Source organism: Miniopterus schreibersii, assembly GCF_964146895.1.
Source record: "Miniopterus schreibersii genome assembly, chromosome: 4".
Classification (NCBI taxonomy): domain Eukaryota; kingdom Metazoa; phylum Chordata; class Mammalia; order Chiroptera; family Miniopteridae; genus Miniopterus; species Miniopterus schreibersii.
In genome coordinates, this window is record NC_138105.1 from 99734314 (window position 1) to 99762296 (window position 27983).

At 56.1% G+C, this 27983-nt stretch overlaps 1 protein-coding gene across 1 annotated transcript; it reads left to right on the forward strand.

Annotated features, from left to right (window-relative positions):
• On the forward strand, positions 1 to 27360 carry MMD2 (monocyte to macrophage differentiation associated 2). Its single transcript, XM_081136710.1, has 7 exons — positions 1 to 148; positions 17012 to 17093; positions 18045 to 18205; positions 18883 to 18957; positions 22894 to 22995; positions 23754 to 23823; positions 24465 to 27360. The coding sequence occupies exons 1-7, from the start codon at positions 102 to 104 to the stop codon at positions 24666 to 24668; spliced, it is 741 nt and encodes a 246-aa protein (XP_080992836.1). The 5' UTR covers positions 1 to 101; the 3' UTR covers positions 24669 to 27360.
• The last annotated feature ends 623 nt before the right edge of the window (positions 27361 to 27983 follow it).

A 27983-nucleotide genomic window follows, 5' to 3' on the forward strand; every position in this document is an offset into this window, starting at 1 on the left:
CTGCTGCGCCCGCGTCCTGCGCCCCGCGCCCGCCCCGCGCTCCCGCTCCCGGCCCCCGAGTTCGCGCTCCTGCCCCCGGCGGGTGCTCATGGGCCCCCGCGATGTTCGTGCCCCGGCTCCTGGATTTCCAGAAGACCAAGTACGCGAGGTGAGCGGGGCCGGGCGCGGGGCGGGGGCCGGGGCGCGGGGCGCGGGGCGCGGGGCGCGGGGCCACGGCCGCGTCTGGAGCTTTCCCGGCGGAGAAGGGGCCCTGACCCGCCGCCTGGAGCTGTCCGGTCGCTAAAGGGACCCCGACCCGCCGCGAGAAAGCAGAAACCAGACCCCAGCGCCGGGGGCTTGGTCGGCGGCTCCGCGCGCGCAGCTTTGCGCGCCGGACCCGGGGAGCGCGGGTTCCCAGCGCCCCGCTCCTAGCGGGTCCCCCCGAGGCGAGTCGCTTCTCCGCTCTGAACCTCAACTTCCAGGTGTGCCAAACGGGGATAGGGAGAGTCCCCGGCCCTGGGGTCCCCCGAGGATTGAATGAGATGATCCCTGGAGAGCTCTTTGCACCGCGCCCGGGGCAGGGGGCTCGCTCAGTGTCTGTCCGGTTTTGTTAATGGTAAAAGGCGTTGGCCTGTCCCTCCGGCCACCGCCACCCCTGTTCCCCCCCTGCACCCTCGCCCACCCCCACCCCTGAGCCCCTCAAGCAAGCGGGGGGAATGGGTAGGCGCTCTTTTCAAGTGGGGAAACTGAGGCTCAGGACCCAGAAAGAGCTGCCTTTTCCCAGTGGGAGAGCCACGGTCCCCTCAGGCTCACTTCCTTCTCCTGAAGTGGTGATGACACTCCAGGGGATTGCTGAGTGGAAGGCAAGCTCCTGTCACTTTGATTCCAAGTTAAGGGGCAGCGCGGGTTGGGGCACAATCATTAAGGGTTTGGGCGGGTGGGCGTACCCAAAGCTGGCATGAAAACCCATTCCTGAAGGTGCCCCTCAGCCCCTCCGGAGGACAGGTGGTCCTGGGAGTGCAGCCTGGGCCTCTTCTCCTTCCCCGGCAGCTGGTTCCTGAAGGGGGCACCCATCCTGCCCCCCCCCACCTCTTACCCTCACCCTCAGGCCTCTGCCTCTGTGGACAGAGGGGCAGGAGGTGAATCTGAGCCACGCGGGTATCATATTGGCAGCCACTCCATGTGGATCATTGCTGAGGGTCCCTGGTGCCGGGAAGTTTCCACAAGTTCTGGTCAAGTTGAGCACAGCTGAACCCCAGACATCCCGGCGGAGACTGACATGGGGGCAGGGAAGGGCTGGTCCTTCCCCCTCGGGCTCACTCTCCATTTCTTGGGGGGGAGAGGGGTTGTGTTCTGAGTGTCTCCTTCATAAAGTTGGGAAAGGGGCCACACAGAGGAAGGGCGTGAGGATGAGCTACTGCAGGTTTTCTCTTGGTCTGAAGGTGGGAGGGGCTGGCCGCACAAATCCAGGTGGCCCTCGAAGGTGCAGACACTTGGACTTGCAAAGTTCTCGACGGTCCTGTGTGCTGTTGTGAGATGTGAGCTGGTGGTGTGTTTGCCCGAAGGGGAGGGGGAAGCCCAGGGCTGGAGGCTACAGGTGAGACAGGTGGGGATGGAGCTCGAAGCCTCTGCTGGGGGCCTTTGCCTGCCCTGCACCTGCTGTGTGATCTTGAGTAGGTGGCTCAGCCTCTCTGGACCTCAGCTGGCTGACCTACAAAGACAGAGGGTTGGTGTAAATGACCTCTGGATTTGGACACTGGTGCTGCCCTCTCTGTGAGGAATCCAGCTGGGTGGGGATGGACCCTGAGCTCATTCTTTCATGCTGGGCTGATTCAGCTTCTCTGGGTGATGAGTCCAGTGAGGAAATGGAAGGCGTTGATGAGCTATTTCCATTCCTCTCCTCATCATGGGGCCACAGACGAGGTCCTTAATAAAGGCTTAGCGATTGCGTGATTTTAATAGTTTAACCCAGTTCCGTCCAATAGAATATCATACGAGCCACAGATGTAGTTTTAAATTTTCTTGTTTAAAATTGAATATTTTTATTTAGCTATTGAGTTTAGATAGAGTGGAAGGGCCAGAGAGACAGAGAGAGAAACATTGACCTGTCGTTCCACTCATTTACACACCCACTGGTTGACTCTTGTATGTGCTCTGACCCGGGGTTGAACCCACAACCTTGGGGTATCAGGACAAGGCTCTAACCAGCTGAGCTGCCTGGCCAGGGCTAATGTGTGGCTACGTCTCTATCTCACTGTCATAGAAAGGCAAAAAGGAGCAGGTGAAATTAATTTAAGGATATATGTTAGTTAACCCTTTCTATCCAGTGTTGTTTCAACACGTAACCAATATAAATTATTCACGAGCTACTTATATTTCTTTCTTTTTTCTATTGCAAGTCTTGAAAACCTGGTGTGCATTTTGTACCTACTGCCCCTCTCAGTTTGGACTAGCTATATTTCAAGTGCTCAACAGCCACACGTGGCCAGTGGCTGCAGTATTGAACAGGACAATATTCTTCGGAGTAAGAGATGGGTGTTTGTCTCTGTCTATTCTGGCTGCTAAAACAAAGTTTCACAGACTGGGTGGCTTTTAAACAACAGAAAATTATTTCTTACAGTTCTGGAGGCTGGAGGTGTGAGATCAGGGTGCCAGCACGGCTGGTTTTTGGTGAGGGCCCTCTTCAGGGTTACAGACTGCTGACTTCTTGTATCTTCACGTGGTGGAAAGAGAAGGAGCTAGCTCTCTGGCCTCTTCTTATAAGGGCGCTAATCCCATTCATGGGGGCTCCACCCTTATGACCTAACTATGTCCGAAAGTTCCCTGCCTGGATTAAAGACTTAAAAAGTGAAACACCATCATACTGGGGATTAGATTTCAGCATTTGACAACATGTGAATTTTGGGGGGGAGAGAGGACACAAGCATTCAGTCCTTAGCGGTGTTTCTAGTTAAATGCTGTGTGACACTGAAAAAGGTGCTTTCCCTCTCGGAGCCTCAGTTTCTCAGTGGGTGGTTCGAGCAGCTATCTTTAAGGTTCTAACCTAGAGTTCTTGAATGGTTTATCTGCATCAAGAAACATACTTATCATAAAGCTGTAGGAATTCAAGAAGGTGTAGTGTTGGCGCAAAGCTAAGCAAATTGACCAATGGAACAGAACAGAGACCAGAAACGGATTTCTGCGTATAAAGACATTTGACTTTGATGAAGGTGACATTGCTGAGGCAAGCATGCTCTGTTGAATAAATGGTACTGAGACGATTGGCTATCTAGATGGAAACCATGACGCCAGAGCCCTACCTCACACCATACAGGAAAAGCACTCCTAACTGGATTAAAGACTTAAAAAGTGAAATAAACAAATTTGAAAATGTTTAGAAAACATGAAAGACTATATTTAGGACTTCGAGGTAGGTAAAGATTACTGAAGGCACAAAAAGTATAAACCATAAAAGAAAAGATGGAGAAATTAGACGACATTAAAAATGAACAATTTCTATTCATCAAAAAACGCCATGAAGAAAGCAGAAGAAAAGGCACACACTTGAAGGATGTGTTTGCAACACATTTAGCCAGCAAGTAATGAAGAGCCAGGCATATAAAGAACTACAATAAGAAAAAGACAAATAACCCAATAGAAAATGTCAAGACAGTCATTTTGTGGAACAGAGAACACAAATGTGCAGTAAGCATGCTTTCACTGGTAGTAAAGGAAATGCAAAATAAGGGGGGTGGGGGAGAGAGAACGTCAGTGATGAGAGAGTCATTGATTGGCTGCCTCCTGCACACCCCCAACTGGGAGTCGAACCTCAATCTCCTGCATCCTAGGTCCACGCTCAACTGCTGAGCCACACCTGGCCAGGCCATTGTTTGATTCTTGTATGTACCCTGACCAGGGATCGAACCCAGAACCTTGGCCTATCAGGACTATGATCTAATCAACTGATCCACCCATCGAAGGCAAGAGACTTCTTATCATTCAAAATAGAAGAGTGACAAGACTATCATAGTACTTTGGAAAACAGAAATTGTCCCGTAAACTCAGACATGTGCACATCCTAACACACGCCCATCCTCTTCTGGGCGTCTGCCCTAGAGAAACTGTGACGGGCACCAGGGTGAATGGGCAAGGATCCTCTCAGCAGCATTGCTCATGGCAGGCAGGACCTGGAGACAACCCAGGCGTCCGTGGTCGGTGGAAGGGCGAGGATTCACACAGTGGAGTCGTATCCTGCAGGGGAAATCAACTCGGTTCCCCCCAACAACGTGGCGACGTCGAACAGACGTGGGACTCCAGTCATAAAACACTCCAAACCAGGCAAGCCGGCCGTGTTGTTTAGGAACGAGAGGAAGGTAGGTAGAAAGCCAGACGGCGGTTATTGCAAAATCAGGCCAGTGGTGACCTCGAAGGGAGGGAGGGAAGACGGCAAGATTGGGAAGGACACACAGGGTGCGTCTGGGCCCTGGCAATGTTCTCGTTCTTGGCTTGGAAAGGAAAACAAGCTGGATTTTGGGTGCCCGAGAAGATAGCAGCCTCTGTCTCCTGGGTGAGACTTACTCACATGGCCACACCTTACTGCCAGCGAGGCTGGGAAGTGCAGTCCAGCCACCTGTGGGTGTCCACTGCCACCCCCTCCATGCCCAGAACAGCTCCTGGCATCTGAGCGGGGACCAGTCAGAACCTGTTGAATGACTACTGTCTGCGTGACTTTGGACAAGCAAATTCACCTTAAAGACTTTGGTCCCGTCTCTTGCTTGATGCAATGTGACTTTAAACAGGGATCATTATAACGCTGGCCGTTTTGCTCAGTGGTTAGAGCGCCAGCCCTCGGACTGAAGGGTCCTTGGGTTCAATGCCGGCCAAAGGCACGTACCTGGGTGGCAGGCTCAGTCCCAGCCCCGGTTGGGGCACGTGCAGGAGGCAACCAATGTGTCTCTCTCCCTCTCTCTTTCACTCTGAAAAAGCAATGGAAAAAATATCCTTGAGTGGGGATTAAAAAACTAAAAATAAACAGGGGTCATTATAAAAGAACATTATAAACGCAGCATGTGCTCCTTGGAGAAAATGAATTTTTAAAAAAAAAAAATATCTTTATTGATTTCAGAGAGAGGAAGGGAGAGGGAGAGAGATAGAAACATCAATGGTGAGAGTCCTCGATTGGCTGCCTCCTGCTCACCCCCGACTGGGGATTGAGACCGCAACCCGGGCATGGGCCCTGACCGGGAATTGAACTGTGACCATAGGTCGATGCTCAACCACTGAGCAACACTGGCCACGTGAAAATGATTTTTTAAATCATGAGAAGTAGGTATAAAGATGCAAGGAACAGCCCAGCCGGTGTGGCTCAGTGGTTGAGTGTTGACCCACGAAACAAGAGGTCACTGGTTCCATTCCTAGCCAGGGCTCACGCTCGGGTTGTGGGCTCGATTCCCAGTAGGGGGTGTGTAGGTGGCATCCGATCGATGTTTCTCTCTCATGGATGTTTCTATCTCTCTCTTCCTCCCCCTTCCTCTCTCTCTAAAAATCAATAAAAACATATTTTAAAAAAATGCAAGAAACAGTCCCCCTTAATCCCACCAGCCCGAGACCATCCCTTCGAAACATGCCGGCCTGTTTCCCTTCCATCTTGCTTACAGACTCACCCGCTAGCATTTTATCCTGACGTAAAAACCCTGGCCTGCTGCAACCCCGTTTCCCCCGCGTTCATAATGACCAGCAGCCTCAGTTTAACGTGCCCCGATGCTCCCTCCCATCGCAGCACCTGCTTTATCTGGTTACCCCCCACTTTCGGATGCTTAGGTGGTTTTCCAGGTGCCACTTCTGTAAATCACACCGCGGGGACGTCTCTGCAGCAAGGCACCGGTGTCCGGGGTTCTCTGTGTGGACACACACCTGATCCATTGTCATTTCTGGGCACTGACCAAGTCCTGTGGGTCACAAGGTCCGTGTGATATCAGTTTACAATGACCTGGTCAAGAGGCCCCCACCGGGAATGGTCCCCACGGCTCAGTTCTTGCCGTGGGGCTCGGAGTGGCGCCTAAGGCCACACGAAGGTTGGGTCCCGGCTTGTTCCCCGTGGGCGGCATCCTCGGGAAGCGGCAGGAGCTGGGAGCTGGTGCTTGGATTCTGCCCTCCTCTTTGCTGGTTCTCTTGGACACGTGACGGTCCCCACGCCTTGCTTTCGTTCTTGTAAATGAGGCTAATGGGGGGCACTGATGCGTGAGGTGGCCCTGGCAGAACTCCTGTTGCATTAGGCCCCATCCTACTACTTGACGTCCCTTCAGAGCCACTTGGAACAAATCCTGCTCCCGCTGGGACTCAGATTGTGAAGGCCACAGGTTTCCTAAACGTTTTTTGTTCTCAAGGTGATTAAGCTAATGTCTGAGAAGCATCGAGGGTGTGTATACAGTTGGTGCTCCTAAGTGGTGGAGACTTTTGTCATAGTTGTTGTTTACTTACAGTTTGTCTTTTTCCAGAGAGGACTGAGGCAGTTTGCAAACAGCAAGCTTCTCCAGATGCCCAGGGCTGTTGGAGACCCAGGTCCCTTCTGCCTCCGCAGGGCTCTCTCTGATGTCTGCAGGTGTCCGCGTGGCTAGGGAAGGGGCGACCGGGAGGTGGCGTTCGGGGGGCCACTGCCTTGCTGGACCCTGTGGGCCAGGCCCCCACAGGGCTCCACGGAGTCGGGGGAGATGACCCCAGACCGCCAGCCAGGCCCCTTTCGAAGCACTTTCCATGCGTCATCTCATCCACTCCTTAGCCAGCCTGCGAGGAGGGACACTTATCCCTGTTGGTTTGCTCGAAGTCCTGGAGCAAATGGTAGGAGTCACACCTGGGTTTGTCTGGACTTTCTGGTCTTCTGCCTCCCACACAGCCACGGGGATCATAACGATGGTAACTACCTGTGGTTGCAGAGTACGGATCTCGGGAGACAGGAATTTGGAGTCCTTCCAGCTGCCCACGCCCTTCGGGGACTGGCAGGCTCTGGGGACACGCCATCTGGGCCCCAGCTGCCCTCATTCATTCGCTGGCAAGCTTGCCCCAAGCGTCCTGGGGCCAGTGTCCCAGTGGAAGCCCACATACCATGTGTCTGAATATTTAAAGTTAAAAGTCAGGCAAATAAGCTTTTCCATAGACTGGGCTCTGTCTTTCCTCTTGACAAATGCACTCCCACGGTGACAAAACTGAAGACTGTGGAACGGTGGCCGCCATCGTGTTGAAGGCCGGCCAGTGTCAGAGACGGCCGAGCTTAGCTATTTGTCCCCATGTGTTGGCATTTGTTGCTGGCCAGCAGAGCTTGGGTGAGTAGTAAAATATAGACATACATAATTGATTAATTATTGTGTATGCCATCGACTTTATTTTTTCTTGACTTGATTGCAGCAAAATCATTATATTATTTATAGTCAAGGTTTTCACTTACATTGGGGCTCTGTTAACACTAATAATTTAAAGCTGTACTATCCAGACTGTAGCACAGGCCACCTGTGGCTAAATTTAAATTTACCAAAATGAAATAAAATGTAAAAGTTGTACCTTGGCCACATTGGCCACATTTCAAGTGCTCAGTAGCCACAGATAGCCAGTGGCTGCTGTAAATGACAACACAGACATATGACATTTCCATCATGGCAGAAGTTTCTCTGAAAGAGCACTAATCTAAAGAATTAAAAGGAGTCCGGCTGATGTTGCTCAGTGGTTGAGCGTTGACCCAGGAACCAAGAGGTCACTCTTTTGATTCCCGGTCAGAGCACATGCCCCGGTTTCGGGCTCGGTCCCCAGAGTGGATCTATGATGTTTTTCTCTCATTGATGTTTTTATCTCTCTAACCCTCTCTCTTCCTCTCTCTAACAATAAAAACATTTTTAAAAAAGAATTAAAAGGAAAAACATAATTAAAAACCCATATAATTTAAAATAAATGTAAAAAATTGAAAAAATTAAATTATTTTCATTCTAAAACATCCAAAAATTCCCATTAAGATGACTAGGTATAACATTGAAAGTCAAGAAGTATTTAAGTAAAGCTGAAATAGTTTGGTTTTATTCGACCTTTTTGCAAATGTGATTGAGTTGTATTCTATGAAAATGGAAGCGCTCGCAACTAGAGTTTGAAGTCCGGTTGCTGCTGATGTGAACAGGAGTCGTGTCTAACGCGAGCTCGGCCTCGCCCTGCTCGCTCGCAAGCTCAGGAGTCACCCGAGTTTGTGGACATCGCGCAGGGCTCCTGGGCTGCAGCAGGAAGCGACTGTGGGCAGGGCCCGCGGGGACCAAGCGCCCGCTCCTTACACAGCAGGGCACCTGAGCTTGGCGCCCCGTTTGGAATTTAGTGCGTCGGGCTGCGTGGGGCCTGGCGCTGGAGGCCGGCAGGAGCTGGTGGCCCTGCCTCCGAGGGCCGCCCTCTTCTGCACCTCGGGGACCGGACGGGGCGTTGACCCCACTCTCGCTCTCACAGTCTGACCTCTTCACCGTCTTCTGCTTTCTCGTGACCGCAGCCCTTCAGCTCTGCCTCTTGCCGCCTCCACCGCGTCCGTATTTTGGTTGTCCCTGGGCCTGTGCGCCCACGAACCTGCCGCAGTGGGGAGGGCAGGTGTGTCTTCCTTAGGGTATACCTGGTGGTGGGCGGCACGTAGCAGATATTTCAGGACCGGGCAGTAGAGGTGCACCAGGTGTGGCTTCTGGCGTCAGACCACCTGGGTTTGCCTCGGCCCCCCCACGCCTTGGCCGTGTGATCTCGGGCATGTTACATGGCCTCTGTGTGCCTGCATTTCCTCTTCGGGAAAATGGGAAAAATAGTAGCACTAACCTTACTGGGCTGATTGAATCTCTGCGCCTCAGTTTCCTATCCTGTGAAATGGACAGAATAAGAGACTCCCCCACCCCCATTGTAGAGTCGTTTGGAGGACCACAGTGCCCCCAGGGCTCAGGGCTCTAACCGTGTATTGTCCATCCCGGGGCCTACAGGACGCCCTTGAGCTGGTCGCTGAGCTTCAGTGGGTGGGGGCTCCTCGCTGGCTGCCCGAGGGAGGGCCAGGTGCCTGTGCTTGCAGAGCGAGGGAAGAGCTGAGAATGAAGCAGTCACCGGGCACCCCTGTGCTGGGCTCACTCCAAGAGAGGGGCTCATCTCGGGGCTAAGCGCCTGCACCCTCAGGTCCCACTTCTCATGGACCCTCCTACAGCTCTGTCACCAGCCAGATGGCAGGAGCTGGGAGGACTCTGTGGCTCTGATTTTTTTTTTTGGTTAATCCTCACGTGAGAATATTTTTTCCGTTGCTTTTCAGAGAGAGTGGAAGGGGGAGAGAGAGAGAAAAACATAAATATGAGAGAGACACATCGACTGGTTGCCTCCCACACTCGACCAGACCGGGGCCAGGGAGGGAACCTGCAACCCAGGTACCTGCCCTTGACCGGGAATTGAACCCGAGACCCTTCTGTGCGTGGGCCGGCGTTCTAACCGCTGAGCCGCACCTCCAGGGCTGTGGCTCTGCTTTTGATGGTCACTGCTTCGGCTGAAGCCTTCGGTTGGGCCGAGCAGGAGACACCGTGGGGACGCCTGGTTGTCTGGTCAGGAGGAGGGCCACCGAGGAAACAGTCACTCCCTCACCGAGCCCCTTGGCTGCAGGCCATCCGCTCGTTAACTCGGTCACTGCCACGGCCTCGGCGCGTCGGGCGCTGGCCCGGGTGCGGGGGGTACAGGCTGACCGAGGCCCGTTCCCTGCCCTCGCCGAGCTCACGTCCCGCTGCCAGAGCCCCAGGCGGCCGCGGGGCCAGGGGAGGTGTGCGGTGCAGAGGGGTGGGAAACGGGGAAAGGAGCTTCCCCGGAGGACTGCTGGGGGGAAGAGGTGAGGGAATAGGCGTGAACTGGCCACAAGGGTGCGAGCAGTGTGGCTGGCGCCCTGCAGGGTGGGGCCGGGTGCCCGGGGACCGTGGCCTCAGCAGCGGCGGGTCTGGGCTCGCTGCTCCCAGCTGCGCACCTGAGCGACGGGGGTGCAGGAGGGACAGGAAGTGGGATTTACGCAGCAGCCCCCCTGCAGCAGCTGTGCAGACACCCCCTCAGGTCCACAGACGGCCCGCCCTTCAGGTGTGTCCCCGTCCCCGCACTCCGGCAGGTCCCGTCTTCTGGCTCAACATCCCTCAGCCAAACCGCAGCGCCGCTGGGAGCAGGCGTGGGCGGGGCCCGCTCAAACCCCCGGTGTCCCCGGACTTGTACCCTGGCTGGGCCCCCGCCGGCGCACACCTCCAGGGGGCGCCTCTCACATGCAGTGTCACGTGCAGCACGGCCGTGCCAGGGTTTCTGGACCTGGCACCCGGCCCCGCCTCAGCGCCCCCCACGCCCGGCTCAGCTGCCCCTTCCTGTTCTCGGCGGGCTCTCTCCTGCCATTCTGATTTCAGTTCTGAGGTGGCACCGGCCCAGGGGCTGTTTTTCCTCCCACTCTGTTTCCCAAGGACAGAGCCAAGATGCTGTCGGCCTTTCTGGAGCCGGGAATTCATGAATGGACACAAAGAGTAAGCCGGGGCCAGGCTGCAGGGGGGGGGCTCCGGGCGCTGGGGCCCGCTCGGCCCCGGGCTGTCCTCGCCTCTGGGAGACAGACAGACAGACCCTCTTTGTCTTCTGTACAAATTGCTGTGAGTCCTCTGTCCTGGGGACTCAGGGCTGCCACCACCAGGCACTGACCCGGCCTGGAAGGATGGGTCGCAGAAGCTTTCCCGGGCCTGGCTCGTCTGGACAGGAGGCCGGCTTCTCCCTGGGGCTCCGCACCCCCGGCCCAGGCCAGAAGGGCAGCGAGAAATTGCAGAAGCTCTGAGGCTAGGCCTGGCTGCTCCAGAGGAAGGAGAGGGAGCCCCATCTTTTAACCCATCTACCTGTATAGCGCCCCGGGAGGTGGGCCTTACCATCACAGCGTGAAACTCAGCACATGGGGGGGGACCAGCACCCGGGTCAAGATGCTCAGGTTGCCCATCCCCGGAAGCCCCGTCCCGCCCCCTCGAGTCACTGCCCCACCCCCGGGGTGGCCACTGTCCTGGCTTTATCCTCAAAGCTTCCTGTTGCTGGTTCCTGAAGTTTTATACATAGAACCGAAGTGTGAGCACTGTCATTCGGTGTCACGTCTGAGTCGCTTCCCTGGGTCCCTGTGCGGCTGTGGCCTCTCGTTCCCACTGTGGTCTGGTGTCCGCGCCGTCCACGGTCTGCCTCCGTTCCACCCTGTGCGGCACCTGGGGACTTGCCAGGACTCTCGAACCAGCCCCTCCCCTCTCTGAAGTCAGATGGGGCAGGTTTGAGAACATCTGGTCTTGAAAACTGATTCCAAATGTAAAACTTTCCTATTTTACATGTTTTTGTTTTATTGGGTTTAAAAAAAAAAATCATTAAAATAGAAATGAACATCGTAGACAGTGGAGCTACACAGAATATAAAAAGAAAAGAAAAAATAACATTTCCCTTCCTCCCCCGCCTCGCTTCCGGGGCTCCCTCCCGCACCTGCTTTTCCAAGCCGGCTGAGGTTGTGCGGCTGAGGTTGTGCGGCCCCGGGCACGAACGGCACCTGTCCTGGCCGAGTCGACCCGTGTCTCGGGGGCCCGCCCGTTCCAGAAGGTCCGAAGGGTTTTGAAGGCGGGATGGTTGCCACTCGTCATCTCGGGTCTGCACGACTTAGTGCTCCAAGAGGGTGGACTTTCCGGTCATTTGCCAGGACTCACCTGAGACACACCTGGCCCTGCACTGGTGCCGGGAACAGGAAGAGGAGTCAGGGCCAGTCCCCTCGAGTGCGGTCCAGGGGCGGAGGCAGACCCGGGCCCTTTGTGAGAGGGGTCACAAGGCACCTGTGGGCGGCCACGGGGGGGAGCCACGCTGTGCCAAGGGCTGTTCCAGGGAGAGGAGGGAAGGTGAGAGTCCAAGCTGTGCAGTGTCCCGGAGGGGAGACAAGGCAGCTACCTCCCGGTCTGTACGGGGGTGTGAGGCCAGGAATGCTTTTATTATTTATTTTTATTTTTTAAAATATGTTTTTATTGATTTGAGAGAGAGGAAGGGAGAGGGAGAGAGAGAGATAGAAACATTAATGACGAGAGAGAGCCATTGATCGGCTGCCTCCCGCACGCTCCCTGCTGGGGATCGAGCCAGCAACCCGGGCATGTGCCCTGACTGGGAATCGAACTGGTGACCTCTTGGTTCCTGGGTCGACGCTCAACCACTGAGCCACGCCGTCCAGGCAAGGAACACTTTTAGTAGAGGGACATTTTGACCTGCATTCTGCAGGCTGAATAGGAGTTCTCCAGCTGAGAAGAGGGAAAGGGACTTTTACATGGAAGAAGCGGCGTGTGGAAGGCCCAGAGGCGTGCTGACTGTGGGCCATGGGGAGATCTTTCCCGGGGTGAGAAGGTACAGGGTCTGTGTCAGGGATTAAAAACAAGAGAGGCAGCACCTCAGCAGCAGCAGGCCTGGGCTCCTCCAGGGCTTTGCCTTGGCCTATGAGACCTGGGAGTCTTGGTGTGGACGTCCCAAGGTGGGAGGCACTGACACAGGCAGGGTTCAGGGGGCCTGGGGTTATGGGCTGCTTGTGGTCAGGGCTGCACTGAGCACTGGCCAGTGAGGTGGTGATTTCAGGAGCTCTGTCCCTTCTCTTCCTTTGCCTCCAGAGTCACAAGCAGTCCTCCATCCTGGAGAGGGTGCCCAGATACATTATACTAGAGTGTAAAAGGCTGACTGCAGAACCTTCCCCAGCAGGACCATGGACAGGGCCGAGGGGACGTGGGTGCGGTGGAGTCAGAAGCTCCGGGTGCCAGCCTTCGCTGCACCACTGCCCAGTGTGTGGTTTAACTTCTAAATTGCTGTGTAGAACGACAGTCGCACTCTCAGCCCTGCTCAGTGTCCAGCGTTGCCATGAGGTTCGGGGAGGCGGCCGGTGAAGGCATCTGGGTTTCTTGAGCCAGGGTGGCTGCCTCTTGCCTGCCCTGTTCCCACGGCAGACAAGGCCGATTCATTGCCGCTTTCCTTCCCCAGTGAGCCTAGATTCACGCCCAGAATCCTTTGCAACACAGCTCGCCAGGCAGCCTCTGCCACCCCATCAAGTCGCCACGTGAGTTGAATCCTGTTTCCTGCCCCGCTGAGCCCGGCATTCATCCTGCGGTCTTGGGCTCCCGTGTGAATAATATTCTGTTGTGTGGGTGGACCACGTTTTGTTGATCCATCCATTCATCTCTTTTCCAGGTGATTCTTATTTTTAAAAAATTTTATTTATTTATTAAATATTGATTTTAGAGAGAGGAAGAGAGAGGAATAGATTTCTGAAACAAACATCGATCGGCTGCTTCCTGCACACTCCCTACTGGGGGGTGGAGCCCGAAACTCGGGCATGTGCCCTGCCCGGGATCTCTTGGTTCATGGGTCAATTTGTAACCACTGAGCCACGCCGGCCGGGCCTGCTGGGCTCCAAGTGATTCTTAATGTGTGACCGAGATCGAGAACCGTTGGCCTAACCTCTTGTAGCCTCCCCTTCGCCGTGGAATAATAACATCTACGTTGCAAGGGTGGTGTGGGCTTTAAGTGGGACACCGTCTGTGAAGTACTTGGGGGGAATCACACCCCAGTGAAGTACGTGGTGCCTGGGCTCTTTGGGGGAGCTCTCCAGGAAGCCACGAAAAGAATGTCCATCCTGCCTGGCTGGCGTGGCTCAGTGGTTGAGCATGGACCTAGGGTCCAGGCGATTGGGGTTCGATTCCGGGTCAGGGCACATGCCTGGGTTGCCGGCTCCATCCCCAGCAGGGGGCGTGCAGGAGGCAGCCGATCAATGACTCATCATTGGTGTTTCTACCTCTCTCTCCCTCTCCCTTCCTCTCTCTGAAATCAATAAAAAAAAAATATATATATATATATATATATATATATATTTAAATGTTCATCCTTTGAGCACGGCTGTGTGTCAGGCACCCCTGTGCAGGCTTTTGAGTAATATTATTCATGGTACCTGCAGGCGAGGGAACATTCTCTCTCTTCACACAGCAGGAAGCTGCAGCCCAGAGACTTACAGTAATTTCCTGTAGGTCGCACAGCAGCTCGGTGACTGTGCAGCGGTTTCCCTCCCGGCTGTGCCTTGCTCCAGAGCCCCTGCCTCTCCAGTTCAGGGCGAGAGTTCACCTTCTCTCCTAGTCCCCCTGCCAGCACCTGGCCCCGGATCCTGGCTAAGCTTGGGACCCCTCCATGTGGAGTTACCCTCCCCCCCATCAGATGCTGCGGCCACGTGGTCATCTAATAAGCAGAGGTTGGCTGGAAATGTCAGCTCCGTTAGGAGAAATTTCCCACGGTCTCGAAGGCTCCCAGCTCTGCCGTAGAGCATTCTGCACTTTATCTATGCATTTCAGCTGTTAAAAGGACGGCCTTGTCCCTGTGCCGCGGGCAGATAAACAGGCCGTTACGCGTGTGCACAAGGGCACGTTCTCACAGTGAGGAGGGACCCCCGACACCCCGGGAACCTCCCACGCAGGGAGCCGGACGCAGAAGGGCCGGGAACGATTGCCAGGGCTGGTGACGTTGCGTTTGGGAGGGTCCCTTTTGTTACCCCAGAAAACGACTTGGTCTTCGGCACGTTTTGAATAGAAAAGCAAGAAAATCCCGTGTGGCATTCGAAGCGGTTTCCTTTCTCCTAAGAATGCACTTGGACTTCATACAATAAATCCTCTGTAGACGTTAAAGACAAAGGCTTAGGGCTACTGTACGGCTCCGTTTACTGTGGGACCTTCAGGGAAAAGCAAAGCTGTGGGGACAGAGAACAGAGCTGGGGCTGGGGAGGGGGGCTGGGGACCAAGGGGACATGAGGGCATTGGGGGGGGGGGGCGAAAGTTCTGTTGTTTATCTTGACCGCGGTGATGTTTACACGACTCGCTCCATTTGCAAAACTCATGAAACCATAGCAAAAAAAAAAAAAAAAAAGGAAATTTTGCTGTATGTAAATTGGAAGGGAAATGAAAGCATAAATTAATTCACTGTCCTCTTAAAACGCCTGTGTAGAGGTGCATGAAGAAAGAAATCAGGCCTCAGGGAGTTAAGGAGAAGTGCTTGGTTCTTGCAGATTGTGGGAACTGGATTTCTTGGGCATGTGCCCCGGCCCCGGGCCCGGTCTCCCGGCCTGGCTTTCTCTCGCCTGCTTTGTTACTTCTGGACATTCAATAGCTGCCACCACATGGAGTGTGTGTGTGTGTGGGGGGGGGGGGGGGGACACACAAGGAAAGTTTTGTGGAGCCCAGAAATAAATGAATAACTGCCCATCCTGGGTCGCCACAGCAACCCTGACATCACCCTCGAACCCATGTGGCTGGCAGGGTGGGTGGCGTTTATGGTGTTTGTTAAAGGGCCCGAAGGAGAGAGGACAGCCAGGCCTCACCTGGTAATGGGTGAGACCCGCTCCCACCTTGGAGAAAGGTCTTAGCTCCGTCCTAGCCCCGCCCACGAGCAGGTATCAGTCGGCACAGTCCCTTGGGGGCTTTGGAGCAGAATCTATCAAAATTAACACTGGGTGTGCCTGTATCAGCGTCTCTAGGGCTGCGGTAACGAGTGGCCGCACACACTCAGTGGCCAGAACAACAGGAATTTATTCTCTCCCCGTTCTGGAGGCCGGAAGATCAAGGTGCAGCTGAGCCTCAGAGGGAGCATCTGCTCCAGGCCCGTCTCCCAGCTTCTGGTGGCTGCCGACCACCCTTGGCTTGTGGACAAATCGCCCCAACCGCCGCCTCTGTCGCCACGTGGCCTCTGCGCCGCGTCTCCCATCCCCTTACAAGGACCCCAGTCCTACTGGATCGTGGCCCGCCCCCTGCAGTGAGACCTCATCTTCGCGAATTACACCTGCCAGAGCTCTGCGTCCACATAGGGTCACACTCTCGGGCTCTGGCCTTCAGACGCCGGCGTGGGAATTTCAGAGGACTCAATCCGGCGCGCAGCACTGGTTTTGTTGTCAACACGTGTAATTTAATAAGCCCGAGGGGCCTCCGACCGCTTCCTCCTGGGCCACCGTGAAGAAGGCGGGCTGACAGCTGGTGGTTTTGGTCTCCTGGGGAGGCTGTGCTTGCATGGGCTCCCCACTTCCAGCGCGGGGTCCCCTGCCTTCTCTAGGACCACAAGCCCAGCGTTTAATCTGCCCTGCATGGTGCTCGGACCCTGTGGGAGAACGAGCACCTCCGTCTGTCCTTCCTCTGAGCTCTGAGAGCACCCACCGCCACCCAGCACATGGCAGGTGCTCAGCAAAGTTCCCTGGGAGGACACAGAACATGCTCAACAAACTCAGTCAGCTGTACTGGCACAGCAACAGCATACACTAGGTGCTCAATAAATGCTCTGTACTGGGGTGGACCCAGCATACACTAGGTGCTCGATAAATGCTCTGTGTGCTGTACTGGGGTGGGCCCAGCATACACTAGGTGCTTGATAAATGCTCTGTGCGCTGTACTGGGGTGGGCCCAGCATACACTAGGTGCTTGATAAATGCTCTGTGCTCTGTACTGGGGTGGACCCAGCATACACTAGGTGCTCCATAAATGCTCTGTGCACTGTGCTGCATCGAGCCCTTTGTTCTGAGCCATGCACTCATTTCTCATTTTTGTGGGATCTCCGGGGGAAAGAAGGGTTTGGTGTTTCAGTTCCCACTGATAGGAAGCTCGAGAACCTCCAATCTAGGGTCACAAGGGGGAGGGTGGTTTCCTTGGGGGAAGGTACCCCCTGGGGAGGGGTGGAAGGCACCTTCTGAGGGATGGGGAATGAGCTCTGGCTCTTCCTGGGTGGGGGCCACGTGTGCGGATGTAAAAATTCGTCACGCTGTGCCCTAGGGAGCTGTACTGTATGTCAGCTTCAGTAAAGGAAGAGAGTAGGAAATGAGAATGCGGTGCCCCAATGTTTAGCCAAGTTCTGTAACCACACGGGATTGGGCACAAAAGATTGGAGAGGTCAAAATGTAATAGAGAGAGTAAGAGGGGCGGGGAGGCGGAGGCCCTCTCTTCCCACCCCCAGGGGCAGAGTCCTGGCCCCGCTCCCAGGAAGGTGCCTCTCCTTCCAGGTTCATGAACCACCGGGTCCCCGCCCACAAGAGGTACCAGCCTACGGAGTATGAACATGCTGCCAACTGTGCCACCCACGCTGTGAGTCCACTCCTGGGGGCTGAGAGCTGAGGGGGACGCTTCCAGGTCTGGGGGGGTGGGCAGCCCCTTGGCCCTTGAAGAGGTTCCGTGTCCGTCCCACCTCGACGGCCCCTCAGGCCAGCTCCTCAAACCTGCCGTGGCCCTCGGGGGAGTGCGCGGCGGCTCTGGACCTGCCTCTCTGCCCCGGGACGGCTCAGACTTCTCCCGGGAGGTGACGGATAAACCAAGGCTTGAAGAGGGAGAGTTTTTCCTGGTAGACACGGCAACGGGACGCTGTCTTCCAGGGGACCCCACGGGTGACAGCACAGAGGCCTGAGGCGCACGGTGTGCCTGGCGACCCCGGGATGGGGTGTCCGGGGACGCCAGGTGTAGGGCAGTGGCCAGAGCTACTCCTTGAAGCAGTGGGTCTCAGCTGTTTCCCCAGAGCAGGGGTGGGGAACCTTTTTTCTGCCAAGGGCCATTTGGATATTTATAACATCACTCACGGGCCATACAGAATTATCCACTTAAAAATTAGCCTGCTCTATTTGGTCAAACGTTTAATGAACTCGCCCCTAATGTGATGTCTGGAACAGCTGCTTTTGGGTAAGGCCTTGGCAGGGCCGGGCCAAATGATTTCTCGGCCGTATGTGGCCCGCTGGCCGGATGTTCACCCCGGCCGTAGAGCTGTGCCGTCCAGTAGGGTGGCCCCAGGCCTCGTGTGGCTGTGGACATTGATGTTGAAACCAGTGAAAATGAAATAAAGTTAAAAATCCCTTTTCTCAGTGGCACAAGTCCCATTTTAAGTGCTCTACGGCCACACGTGTCTAGCGGCTCCCAAACTGGACAGCGCAGGTTAGGACACTCCCTGCATGGCCGGCGTGGTTCTGGAGGAAAGGGAGGGCTCCGAACCGCCCTGGGCCCTAGCCAGAGGCTGGCCTGCGCCTGTCCCCGTCCCCTCCCGGCTTCCAGTTCTGGATCATCCCCAGCATCCTTGGCAGCTCCAACCTCTATTTCCTGTCGGACGATGACTGGGAAGCCATTTCCGCGTGGATCTACGGCCTCGGCCTGTGCGGGCTTTTTGTGGTGTCCACTGTGTTCCACACGGTCTCCTGGAAGAAGAGCCACCTCAGGTACCCGCTGCCCAGCCCGTGGGAGGGGGCACATGCTGTGCGGGGCGGGGGCACCGGGGCCGAGGGATAAGGCCGGGCTCAGAGTTTGCCTCAGGAGGCTCCACCAACAGCGGGGATTTACTGAGCACGTCCTGTCCTGCCCCTGCTCGGTTCCAACTCACTCGGTCCTCCCAGCAGCCCTGTGACACCTGCTGATGGCCTCCCTGTTTACAGAGAGGGGACTGAGCCCAGAGCAGGGAGGGGCCTTGGTCAAGGTCATAGTCCCTAAGTGCTGGAGCTGGGATTCGAACCCAGGCCTCTTGGCTCCAGAGCCCTGACATGAAACCACAATGGCAGAATCCAGTGGGTCTCTAGGGGGCACATAGTTTAATAGTTTTTGCACTTTTTTTAAGTCACAGAATTTCTTTCATCATTTGAAATCTTCTGAAAAGTCCAGTATGGAAAATAGAAGTAGAGAGGAAAGGAGAGGAGGGTCCTCCATGGGACCCCCAGGCGTCTCCATTCAACCCCTAGGGGGTAGGGAGCCTGGTTTGAAACTACTGCTCTGGTCACTTAGAGACGGGGAGACTGCGGCCCGAGGGGTGGTGGCTGGGTAGAGGTGGGCCAGCCCCGTCCAGGCCCCCCCGGGACAGAGCTGTCCCAGGCCAGCTGGGGTAACGTCGCCTTCTTTGCCCCAGGATGGTGGAGCACTGTCTGCACATGTGCGACCGCATGGTCATCTACTTCTTCATCGCGGCCTCCTATGCGCCCTGGTGAGTGCCCCTGCGGCCCACGAGTGGGCTGGCTCCTTTCTGTTCTCTGTTTGAATCGCTTTTTATCTCTGGTGGGTAATACGTTGACCGGGCACAGAGAGTGAGGGTCACAAGCCGCCCTTCACCTGGCACTTGTACCGGGTTCTCGTGTTCATCCGGTTACTTTATGCACGAACAGCGAGTGTGTGTGAACAGGTACATATGCAAATATCTATGCGTGCAGTGCACACACGCACGTGCACACGGGCCCAGCTGTAGTTGATATTGGTAAGTGTATGTTCCCACCGCTTTCCTCCGGCTTTAACACACGAAGGATGCTGTCCTGTTCCGCAGTTTGCGTTCGTACTCTTAGCGACGTAGCCGGGACATCTTTCCACGTCGGCGCATTGATGATTTCCTTTCTTTTTTTTTTTTTTTAAAAAATGTTTTTTATTGATTTCAGAGAGAGGAAGGGAGAGGGAGAAAGATAGGAACATCAACGGTGAGAGAGTCATCGATCAGCTGCCTCCCGCATGCCCCCGACTGGGGATCGAGCCTGCAACCTGGGCATGTGCCCTGACCGGGAATCGAACCCTGACCTCCTGGTTCATAGGTCGATGCTCACTCACTGAGCCACACCGGCCAGGCACCTCATACTTTTACAGCAGCATAATAGTCTCCGGCTGCTCCGCGGTTTATGGATATTTATGACGTTGGGATGCTCCATTCCTTTCGGTCATAAAGAGCGCCACAGTGACTGTCCTTGTTGGTGTGTCACTGAGCCCCAGCATGCGCATCTGTTGAACTGAATCCGATGAGCCTGCTAAGGGGCGACCTCTCGTGTCCGGCAGAAACAGCAGCCTCCGGGGCCAAGCCCTCTCTGTGTGGGATGAATCCGAGGCTCACTTAGGCTCCTGGGTGCAGGGAGTGGGCCTTGGTAATCTGGTCAACTCTTTTGGCAGGTGGCCCTCCGCAGACCGTATCAGGTTAAATTTCCCCCAGCAAATCGCTCAGGGTTTTAGAAAGTTCTGGAATAAAGAAGCCCTAAGCTTCAGGTCACATGCTGAAAGCACGGGGGGGCCGCGGAGCCTCTGCAGGGGGAGAAGGACCTTTCCGCTCACATTTGTTGACCGTGTACCACATGGCTGGATGGTGCTGGAGGTCAGGACACTGAGGTTCTGTGAGTGGACGAGGGTCTGTGACAGGACAGTGGTGGCATCGTGAGACAGGCCTGTGTGCACTCAGCCATGGGAACTCAGGGGCGGCACTGCCCTGGCGTGGGGCGCCTCGGGAGGGCTGCCTGGAGGAGGTGTCCCTCTGAGGAGGGGGGAGCCACAGAAAGGTTTGTTCCATTTTTGCCTAGGGAGTTTCTATTTTTGGCTATCCTACATGAGGCCTCCTGTTTTGTTATATCAGCTACTAAATAGGTTTTGTTTGCATATGCAAAGGCAATTGTTTTTTATTTATTTATTATTATTAGGACTTTTAATTCTCACCTGAAGACATTTTTTCCCATTGCTTTTCAGAGACAGTGGAAGGGAAAGAAGGGGGGAGAGAGAGAGAGGGAGAGGGAGAGAGAGGAAGAGAGGGAGGGAGAGGGAGGGAGTAAGAGAAAAACATCGATGTGAGAGAGACACATCTGCCAGTCACCTCCCACACCCCCCTCCCCCCCCCCCGACTGGGGGCGGGGAGCAAGCCTGCGACCCAGGTATGTGCTCTTGACTGGGAATCAAACCTTCGCCCCTTGGGTGCGCGGGCCCACGCTCTTGACGCTGAGCCACACCGGCCGGGGCTTCGTTGTTCGTAAACACGCCCGGTGGAGGTGCGCCGCTCCTGGAGCGAAACCTCAGTGCCTTTCACACCCTGCAGCCAGCACCCAGGTGGGGAAACAGAGCAGCCCCCGCCCCCTTCGCCACCCCCCGGGTGACCACAGCCCTGGGGCCTGTCTTCACGCAATGGTTTCGCCCGACTTTGGACTCTGCGGTGATGGGAGCATCCTTCAGACCTGGCCTCGCTCACGCCGGGTCTGTTGAGGCCGAGCCGTCGGGCGGGAGCCGCTGTCCTCTCTGCGGGACAGTGCTCTGAGTGGACGGGCGTCCGCCCGCCCTCCGTGAGGGTGGCCACGGGCCCACGGCGCTCTGGCCCTTCGGGCACAGGGGGAGGCTGCTGTCCATTCAGGAGCCGGCGGGGCTTGGAGCAGGACGTTGACATGGTTTTATTTTATGGGCTGAAGGACGGCTGCCTTGGGAGCAGGGAGGTGTGGGAGGCGCTGGACACAGGGGGGAAATGGTGGCGGCCTGGCCCCCAGTAGTGGCCATGGAGGTGGACAGGAGAAGATGGAGGGGTGGAAAAGATATTTCCAGAAACTGAGCGGATTGGCTGAAGGAGGGAATGGCGGGGTCCTGGGAAATGCCGGCCTTCCCCAGGAAATTAGGCACCGTCAGACCTGCCAGCCTGGGCTCCCGGAGGCGGGACCTGCTTCTCTCCTGAAACCCCGCACGCTGCAGGCTGTCTGATGCCGGGAGGCAGGTGGGCGGAGGCTTCTGGAAGGCTCGAAGGTCCCAGGCGAGGAGCGCGGCTTGAGCGGGTAGGCAGAGGCCCCGGGCGTGCCCAGAGCAGGGGCCGGAGGCCGGAGGCTCGGTCCCCCAGCAGCTTCTCACTGGCCCCCAGCTTATAAGGCAGCCCCTGCAGGTGTCAGGCGCCAGGCGACCTCGGGTTTGTGTTTGAATGTTGACGGGGAGCGAAGCTGAGTTTTGTGCTCAGCTGCAGTGCCGGTGACATAGATTTCTGGATGAATCCTGACTCTCCTCCCCCTTCCTGATTTCACGCCTGGGTGTCTAGTCTTGATCCCTGGGAGTGACCACGGAGCAGCGGCTCTGTGTTGCCCCCTGCTGGTGGCTGGGGGTACTTAGGGCCTCACAGGGACCACAAGCGTGGCTGGTCCCAGTGCTGACACGCAGCTGTGCGGTCAGGGCCACCAGGGAGGGGCACATGCCGAGGTGGGGGCATGGGCTTGGTTTGAGCTGCTCAGGAGAAAGGATCAGTAGAACTTGGGGGTTGACCGGACTGGGGATGAGAGAGCCCGAGGTGCTCCGTGGTGACCAGCTCCCTGGTTGGACACCTGGGTACATGGTCAGAAGGGGACATGGGACTGGCAGTGTAGGATTATTTTTTGTTGTATTGCTCTGGTTTTCCAGCCGTTTTCTGCAGAGCCCTGGAGGGTCCCAGGGACCACAAAGGGGGTGGGGGCATCTGGGCTCCCCCATCCCTGCCTTAATCAGACAAAAAAAACCCATTTTCGGTTTGTTTTTATTTTTATTTTTGACAGATTGGTCTTACATAGAAGCTTCTTGCATAAAATCTTTCCTTAAAAAGCGGGTGTTGTATTAGCAGGCCGGAAGGCTCTAGGGTGGTAGGAAGAGCAGGGATTGTGTGGCTACGAAACCGCGTGTCCCTGGCTGGAGCCTGGAACCGAACTGGCAGGGTCACGTCAACGTCTGATAGATCCTGCCGGTGGCCTTCCCAATAGGCTCCCTGTGTGTTTATTTATGTGTTTATTTTTAGAGGGAGAGAGAGAGAAACATCCATTTGTTGTTCCACTTATCTATGCATCATTGGTTGACTCTTGCGTGCCCTGACTGGGGTCGCCCCTGCCCCTTGGCGCATCAGGCCGCTGCTCCAGCCCCCTGGGCCAGCGGGCCGGGGCCGGGCTGCCTGTGTAGACTCCTGCTGGTTTCACATGCCCTTCCCCTCCACGCTGGGACATCTGTTTGCCTCTTCCTGTGACAACTGCTCGTTGTGTCCGTTTCTCTTTTCGTCTTCCCATGAGGGCCCATGTCTCACCTCTGCAGCCACGGCCGACAGATCTTCCCTGGGGTGCCCGGTCCCGGGATGGGCCCGCCGCGCAGGGCGAGGTCCCGGTGGCCCCCTCAGACTGTGCCCTCGGCTCTCCCCCAGGCTGAACCTCCGGGAGCTGGGCCCCTGGGCCTCTCACATGCGCTGGCTGGTCTGGATCATGGCCTCTGTGGGCACGGTCTATGTCTTCTTCTTCCATGAGCGGTGAGCCAGGGCTGGGGGCTCCAGTGGGTGGGGCGGCCCTCAGGGTTCCAGCAGGACCTCCTTCCTACCCCTGCCTCTGGTGAGAGGAGACCCCAGGAGGACCCCGGGAGCATGAGGGCACAGCTCTGCCCAGAGCCCCAGTGTCCAGGCCCAGGGATGGCCACCAGGCCCACAGCCCATAGTGTCAGCGGACGCATTTTTTTAAAAAGACACTAAGTTCCTGGAGCACTGAAGGTGCCCCGTGTTGCCTCCCTGCTCTAAGCTGTGCCGGCAGACCAGGAGAGGTGGCTCCGAGCCCCCCAGGCTCCGTTTCCTTCCATCCTGCCAAGTGACACGATGGAATAATTGAGGGGATAAACGGGGCTACAGAAGCAGGAGGAGTGACAGACTCCTGGACCCTCCAGGGACAGCAACAAGTGTCAGCTGATGGAGCCACTCAGATCCACGGAGCGTGGGCCCTGCGGGTGAGGGTGCTGGGATCGAACAGTCATGTCTTCCCTGGGCCTGAGCGTGGGCAGTGCCCACACCCTTGCTGTACCTGCTATTTGCAGTCCTCCAGTGTTGTTTCATGGATATGGAAACCGAGTCTCAGAGAGGGAAGGAGACCTGCTCACGGTCACTCAGCTCTGCCAGCACCTCTTGGGTGTGGCTGGGTGAGGTCAGAGCCCTGGGGTGCTCTCACTCTCACGGTGAGGGTGTCTTCTCTAGCCCAGAGTGGGGAGCTGTCCTGAGCCCAAGGTGGCTTCTCTCCCTGCCAGGTACAAGCTTTTGGAGCTGCTGTGCTACATGGTCATGGGCTTTTTCCCTGCCCTGGTCATTTTTTCAATGGTAAGTCCACCCACCCGGTGTGGGGCCTCACGTCTGCCTGCAGGGGACCCAGACTGACACAGGATGGTCAGTTAGAACCCTCCCCTCTAGCAGAAGGGGAAACTGAGGCCCAGCGTGTCCACGTGACCCACCTAAGGAGGCGATAGAATAGGCAGGTTAACCCTGAGGGCCTCTCCTCTCTGAGCTTCAGTTGCCCCATCTGTCAAATGGACACAGTAAACTCAGCCTGCCCATTACCTTGTAGGCCAGAGAACAGTATTATTATTATATTATTATTATTATTATTATTTCAATCCTCACCCAAGGACATGCTTATTGATTTTAGAGAGGGGGGAGAGAGAGAGACAGACAGACAGACAGACAGAGAGACAGAGAGGGAGAGAAACATCAGTGTGAGAGAGAAACATTGACCGGTTGGCTCCCATACGTGCCCTGACTGGGAATCGAACCTGAAACCTGGGTATGTGCCCTGACCAGGAGTCGAACCTGCAGCCTTTTGGTGCACAGGACAACTCTCCAACCAGCTGAGCCACACTGACCGGGGCCAGAGAAAAGTATTATTTAAAAATTATTATTATTGGGAGCTCCCGACCTTGCTGGTCCCTCTCTGACCTGTGCCCCACCCTTGTCCTTGCCGACAGCCCAACACCGAGGGCCTGTGGGAGCTGGTGACTGGAGGGGCTTTCTACTGCCTGGGCACGGTGTTCTTCAAGAGCGACGGCAGGATCCCCTTTGCCCACGCCATCTGGCATCTCTTTGTGGCATTTGGTGCTGGCACTCACTACTACGCCATCTGGAGGTACCTCTACCTGCCCAGCGCCCTGCAGGCCAAGGTGTCCAAGTGAGGTGCCCAGGCTGCACCGTGGGAGTGTTTTTGCAGACCTTAGCCCCGCGCAGTGCCCGGGCCTGGCCGCCCTCCCGCAGGCAGAGCTTCTGATGGGTCCGAGGTCACTTCTGGTGACAGGCGCACCGCCCCTCAGGTCCCAGGTGAGAAAGGAAGCATGTAGCCACTGTTATGGAGGAGGAGTTAACCTGTAACGCGTTTCTACTCTAGACAAGCGTCTCCTAACACCTCGGACGTTCACATCCTCAGGAAGGGAGCGGATGCCGCCCCGCAGAGGGGCAGCGACGGGCCAACACGTGCATCTTCCAGTCCCGAGAAACCGAGCACGGAGTCTGGCCGGCTAGTCCCACCCGGTGCCCAGGGCCTCCTTTTCTGCCACCGAAGTCCTGGCCAGGGAATGTCCCCTGTTCAGGGAAAGTCACCTGGCTTGTAGATCAGGGCGGTGGAGATGGTGACAGGGGCAGACCAGTCACCAATCACCCGCACGTGGGGTGGGGTCAGTTCTCAGCGGTGCTCTGTCAGCCACGACCAGTCGGCTCCATGCTCATGAGGTCACCTGCCTGCTGGCGCCCTGCGGTGGGAACGTGTCCGGGCCGTTAAATGTCCCGTGTGGGGGGCAGTGTTTATCCCACTCCCTCTTGTCCCTTTTCGGGAAGCTCCTGGGGTGGGCAGTGTAGGGACACCGGGTGCACACCGGAGCAGCCCCTGACCTGCTCTGGTCCTAGGTGCAGAGGGGGGAGCAGTTGGCGAGGAGAAGCTGTTCCTTGGCCGTTTCTTCTCCTGTGGGAAAGTCCAGGGCAATGCCGAGAGCCGTTTGCCAGAGCGGCAGGCGCATCCTGGGGCTTGCCTCCTGCTCCAGAGGTAGGGCTTATGACGCAGACATTCAGGTTCTCGTTTGATGCCCATCCGTGGGCCCGAGAGGCTGCCCCACAAGCCCAGAGGGAGGGCCTCGCTCATTTGATGGGACCTGGGTAGGGTGTCCACGACACCCCAACCTCTGGAGCCCCAAGGAGCCCAGCCACAGGGCCGTCTGCTCCTGGCACACAGACGTGCACTGGGGAAGGCTCCAGGCCCGGCTCCAGGGTCTGAATGGAATCTCCGGGTCCCTGGACCAAGGATCTGTGTCAAGTCAGATGAGCCTCAGTTTACAACCCCCAACGAGGGTTGGTGGGCAAAGACAGGATGCCTTAGGCTTAGTTCTGGTACATTCCAGGGTATGTCAAGGCTCAGCCTCTGAATCCCACATGGCCAGCCAGTATTCACCTGACACTGTCCCCAGACGGGCGGGTCCTGAGCAGGCAGATGCTTGGGGGATACGGTTTGTTCTCTTAACCATGTGTGCATGCATGTGAGTGTGCGTGTGCGTGCGTGTGAGTGTGTGTGTGCGGCTATGCTGGCACTCCCAGCCCCTTGAAGCTGCCTTCACTGGGCAAGCCTGCCCTGCAGAGCTCACCAAGTATGTCCCATCAGTTGGGGTCAGGATTGGAGGTGGGGGGAAGGGAAGCTTGGGGGGGCAGACTGGGCAGGGCCTTGCCCTGGTTGGGGCGGGGCCCTTGTACTTGACCTCTGGGCCTCAGGCCTGGGGGTGGGGTTCCTGGGATGATGTTTAGGAGGCCTCCCAAAGCATGGCACCGTGTTGTCCAGGTGCTGATGGGGATCAAAGCCCCACGCTGGGAGCTTGGGACACTGACCTGGGGCTTTCCCAGTGACTGTTGCTGAGCTCCTTGTCTGCTCCTACATCTCCTGTGCCCCCTCTTCTGGGCATTTGATCTTGCATTTCCCCCAAGCTCCCTCTCTATGCCCCTGAACCTTTCGAGGAGGTGCTGGTTCACCCCTCCCCCCCCCCAACTCCTATTCATCCTTCAAAGCCCCGTTCAGCAGCATTCTAGGCTGGGCACTGGGTGTGTGGGGTGGAGAGGGCTACACACTGGAAATTCAGACACCAGCTCCCTCTTTCCGTCTGTCCTCAAGGCTGCCACATGCTAGGATGTGCCAACTAAGCAGCTGTCATGTCTGAAGCAACCTGGGCTACCCTGTGTCATTTTTTTAAGTTGCTGGTTGCAGCCGTTGAATTGATTTTATGACCACGGGTGGGTCTGAGCCCTCTGTTCTAGAAACAACTCTTGCCGGTACCCTTCAGGAAAGGCGTGGACACTGGTCCCAGGTGCCCAGTACCTACTGATGGGCGGGGTCAGCACCGTGCCATCCCTGGGAGCCTGGGTGCCCTCACACCACACGGGGACAGTTGAGGAGAAAGAAATTCCGAGCATCTGTGATCTGGTTCCCCAAACCCTGACCCCACTAAGAGGAACACAGGACCAGGTCCTTGGGTCTGTTGTTCTGGTGACGGCCATGCTCAGGGGGCTGTGGGGCTGGATTGTGACACTGGATGCCCGTCGGGTGGGCAGCATGTGAAGCCTTTTCTGGGGGAAACAGGAGCTCCGATTGCCTTTCAGACTCACTTTTATAGACCTGTCATGTCCACAGTGCGTGACAATGGCACTTGTGGCGTGAGTTTGCAAAGTGCCCTGCTGGTATCAGACCCTTTCTGTGTTTGTGAAATTGCTATTTTGTATTATTAACACAGTATTTGATAAACATTTGTATGAAGACTAATCCTGCCAGTAAACGTTACTGTCTCCAGCGGAGTAGAAAGAACTCCAATAAATAAAAATTCAAGATGCCTTGCTCTTGCCCAGTTGTCTTTTTAAAAAGAACTGTTGTGAATTCTTTTCCATAAAAGCAATCTCTGTTCACTGTAGGACACTTGGAGTACTTAGAGAAGCACAAGTACATGAAAAAGGCTGCGATAGCCACCTCTTGCTATATGACAGATTATTCTGAAATATAGTGGCATCGAACAGTGGTAATCACCAAGTCGCTCAGGGCGCCTGCAGTGAGGACTTCAGAGTCTGGGATGGATGCAGAGCCAGGGGCTGGGGGCTGGGAAGGCTCGTTGACTCACGTGTCTGGGGGCTGATGCTGGCCGCTGGTAGGACCCTCGCTGGGGAAGCTGGCCAAATACCCTGTTTTAAAACGTGGGTTTTGACCCTGGCTGGGTAGCTCAGTTGGTAGAGCGTCATCCTGATACACCAAGGATGTGAGTTCGATCCCTGGTCAGGGCACATACAGGAATCAACCAATGATGCCTAAGCAAGTGGAAAACAAATCAATGTTCTCTCTTCCTCTTTCTCTCTCTCAAATAAAAAAGAAGTAGGGCCTGGCTGGCGTGGCTCAGTGGTTGAGCATTGACCTAGGATCCAGAAGATCATGGTTCGATTCCCGGTCAGGGCACATGCCCGGGTTGTGGGCTTGA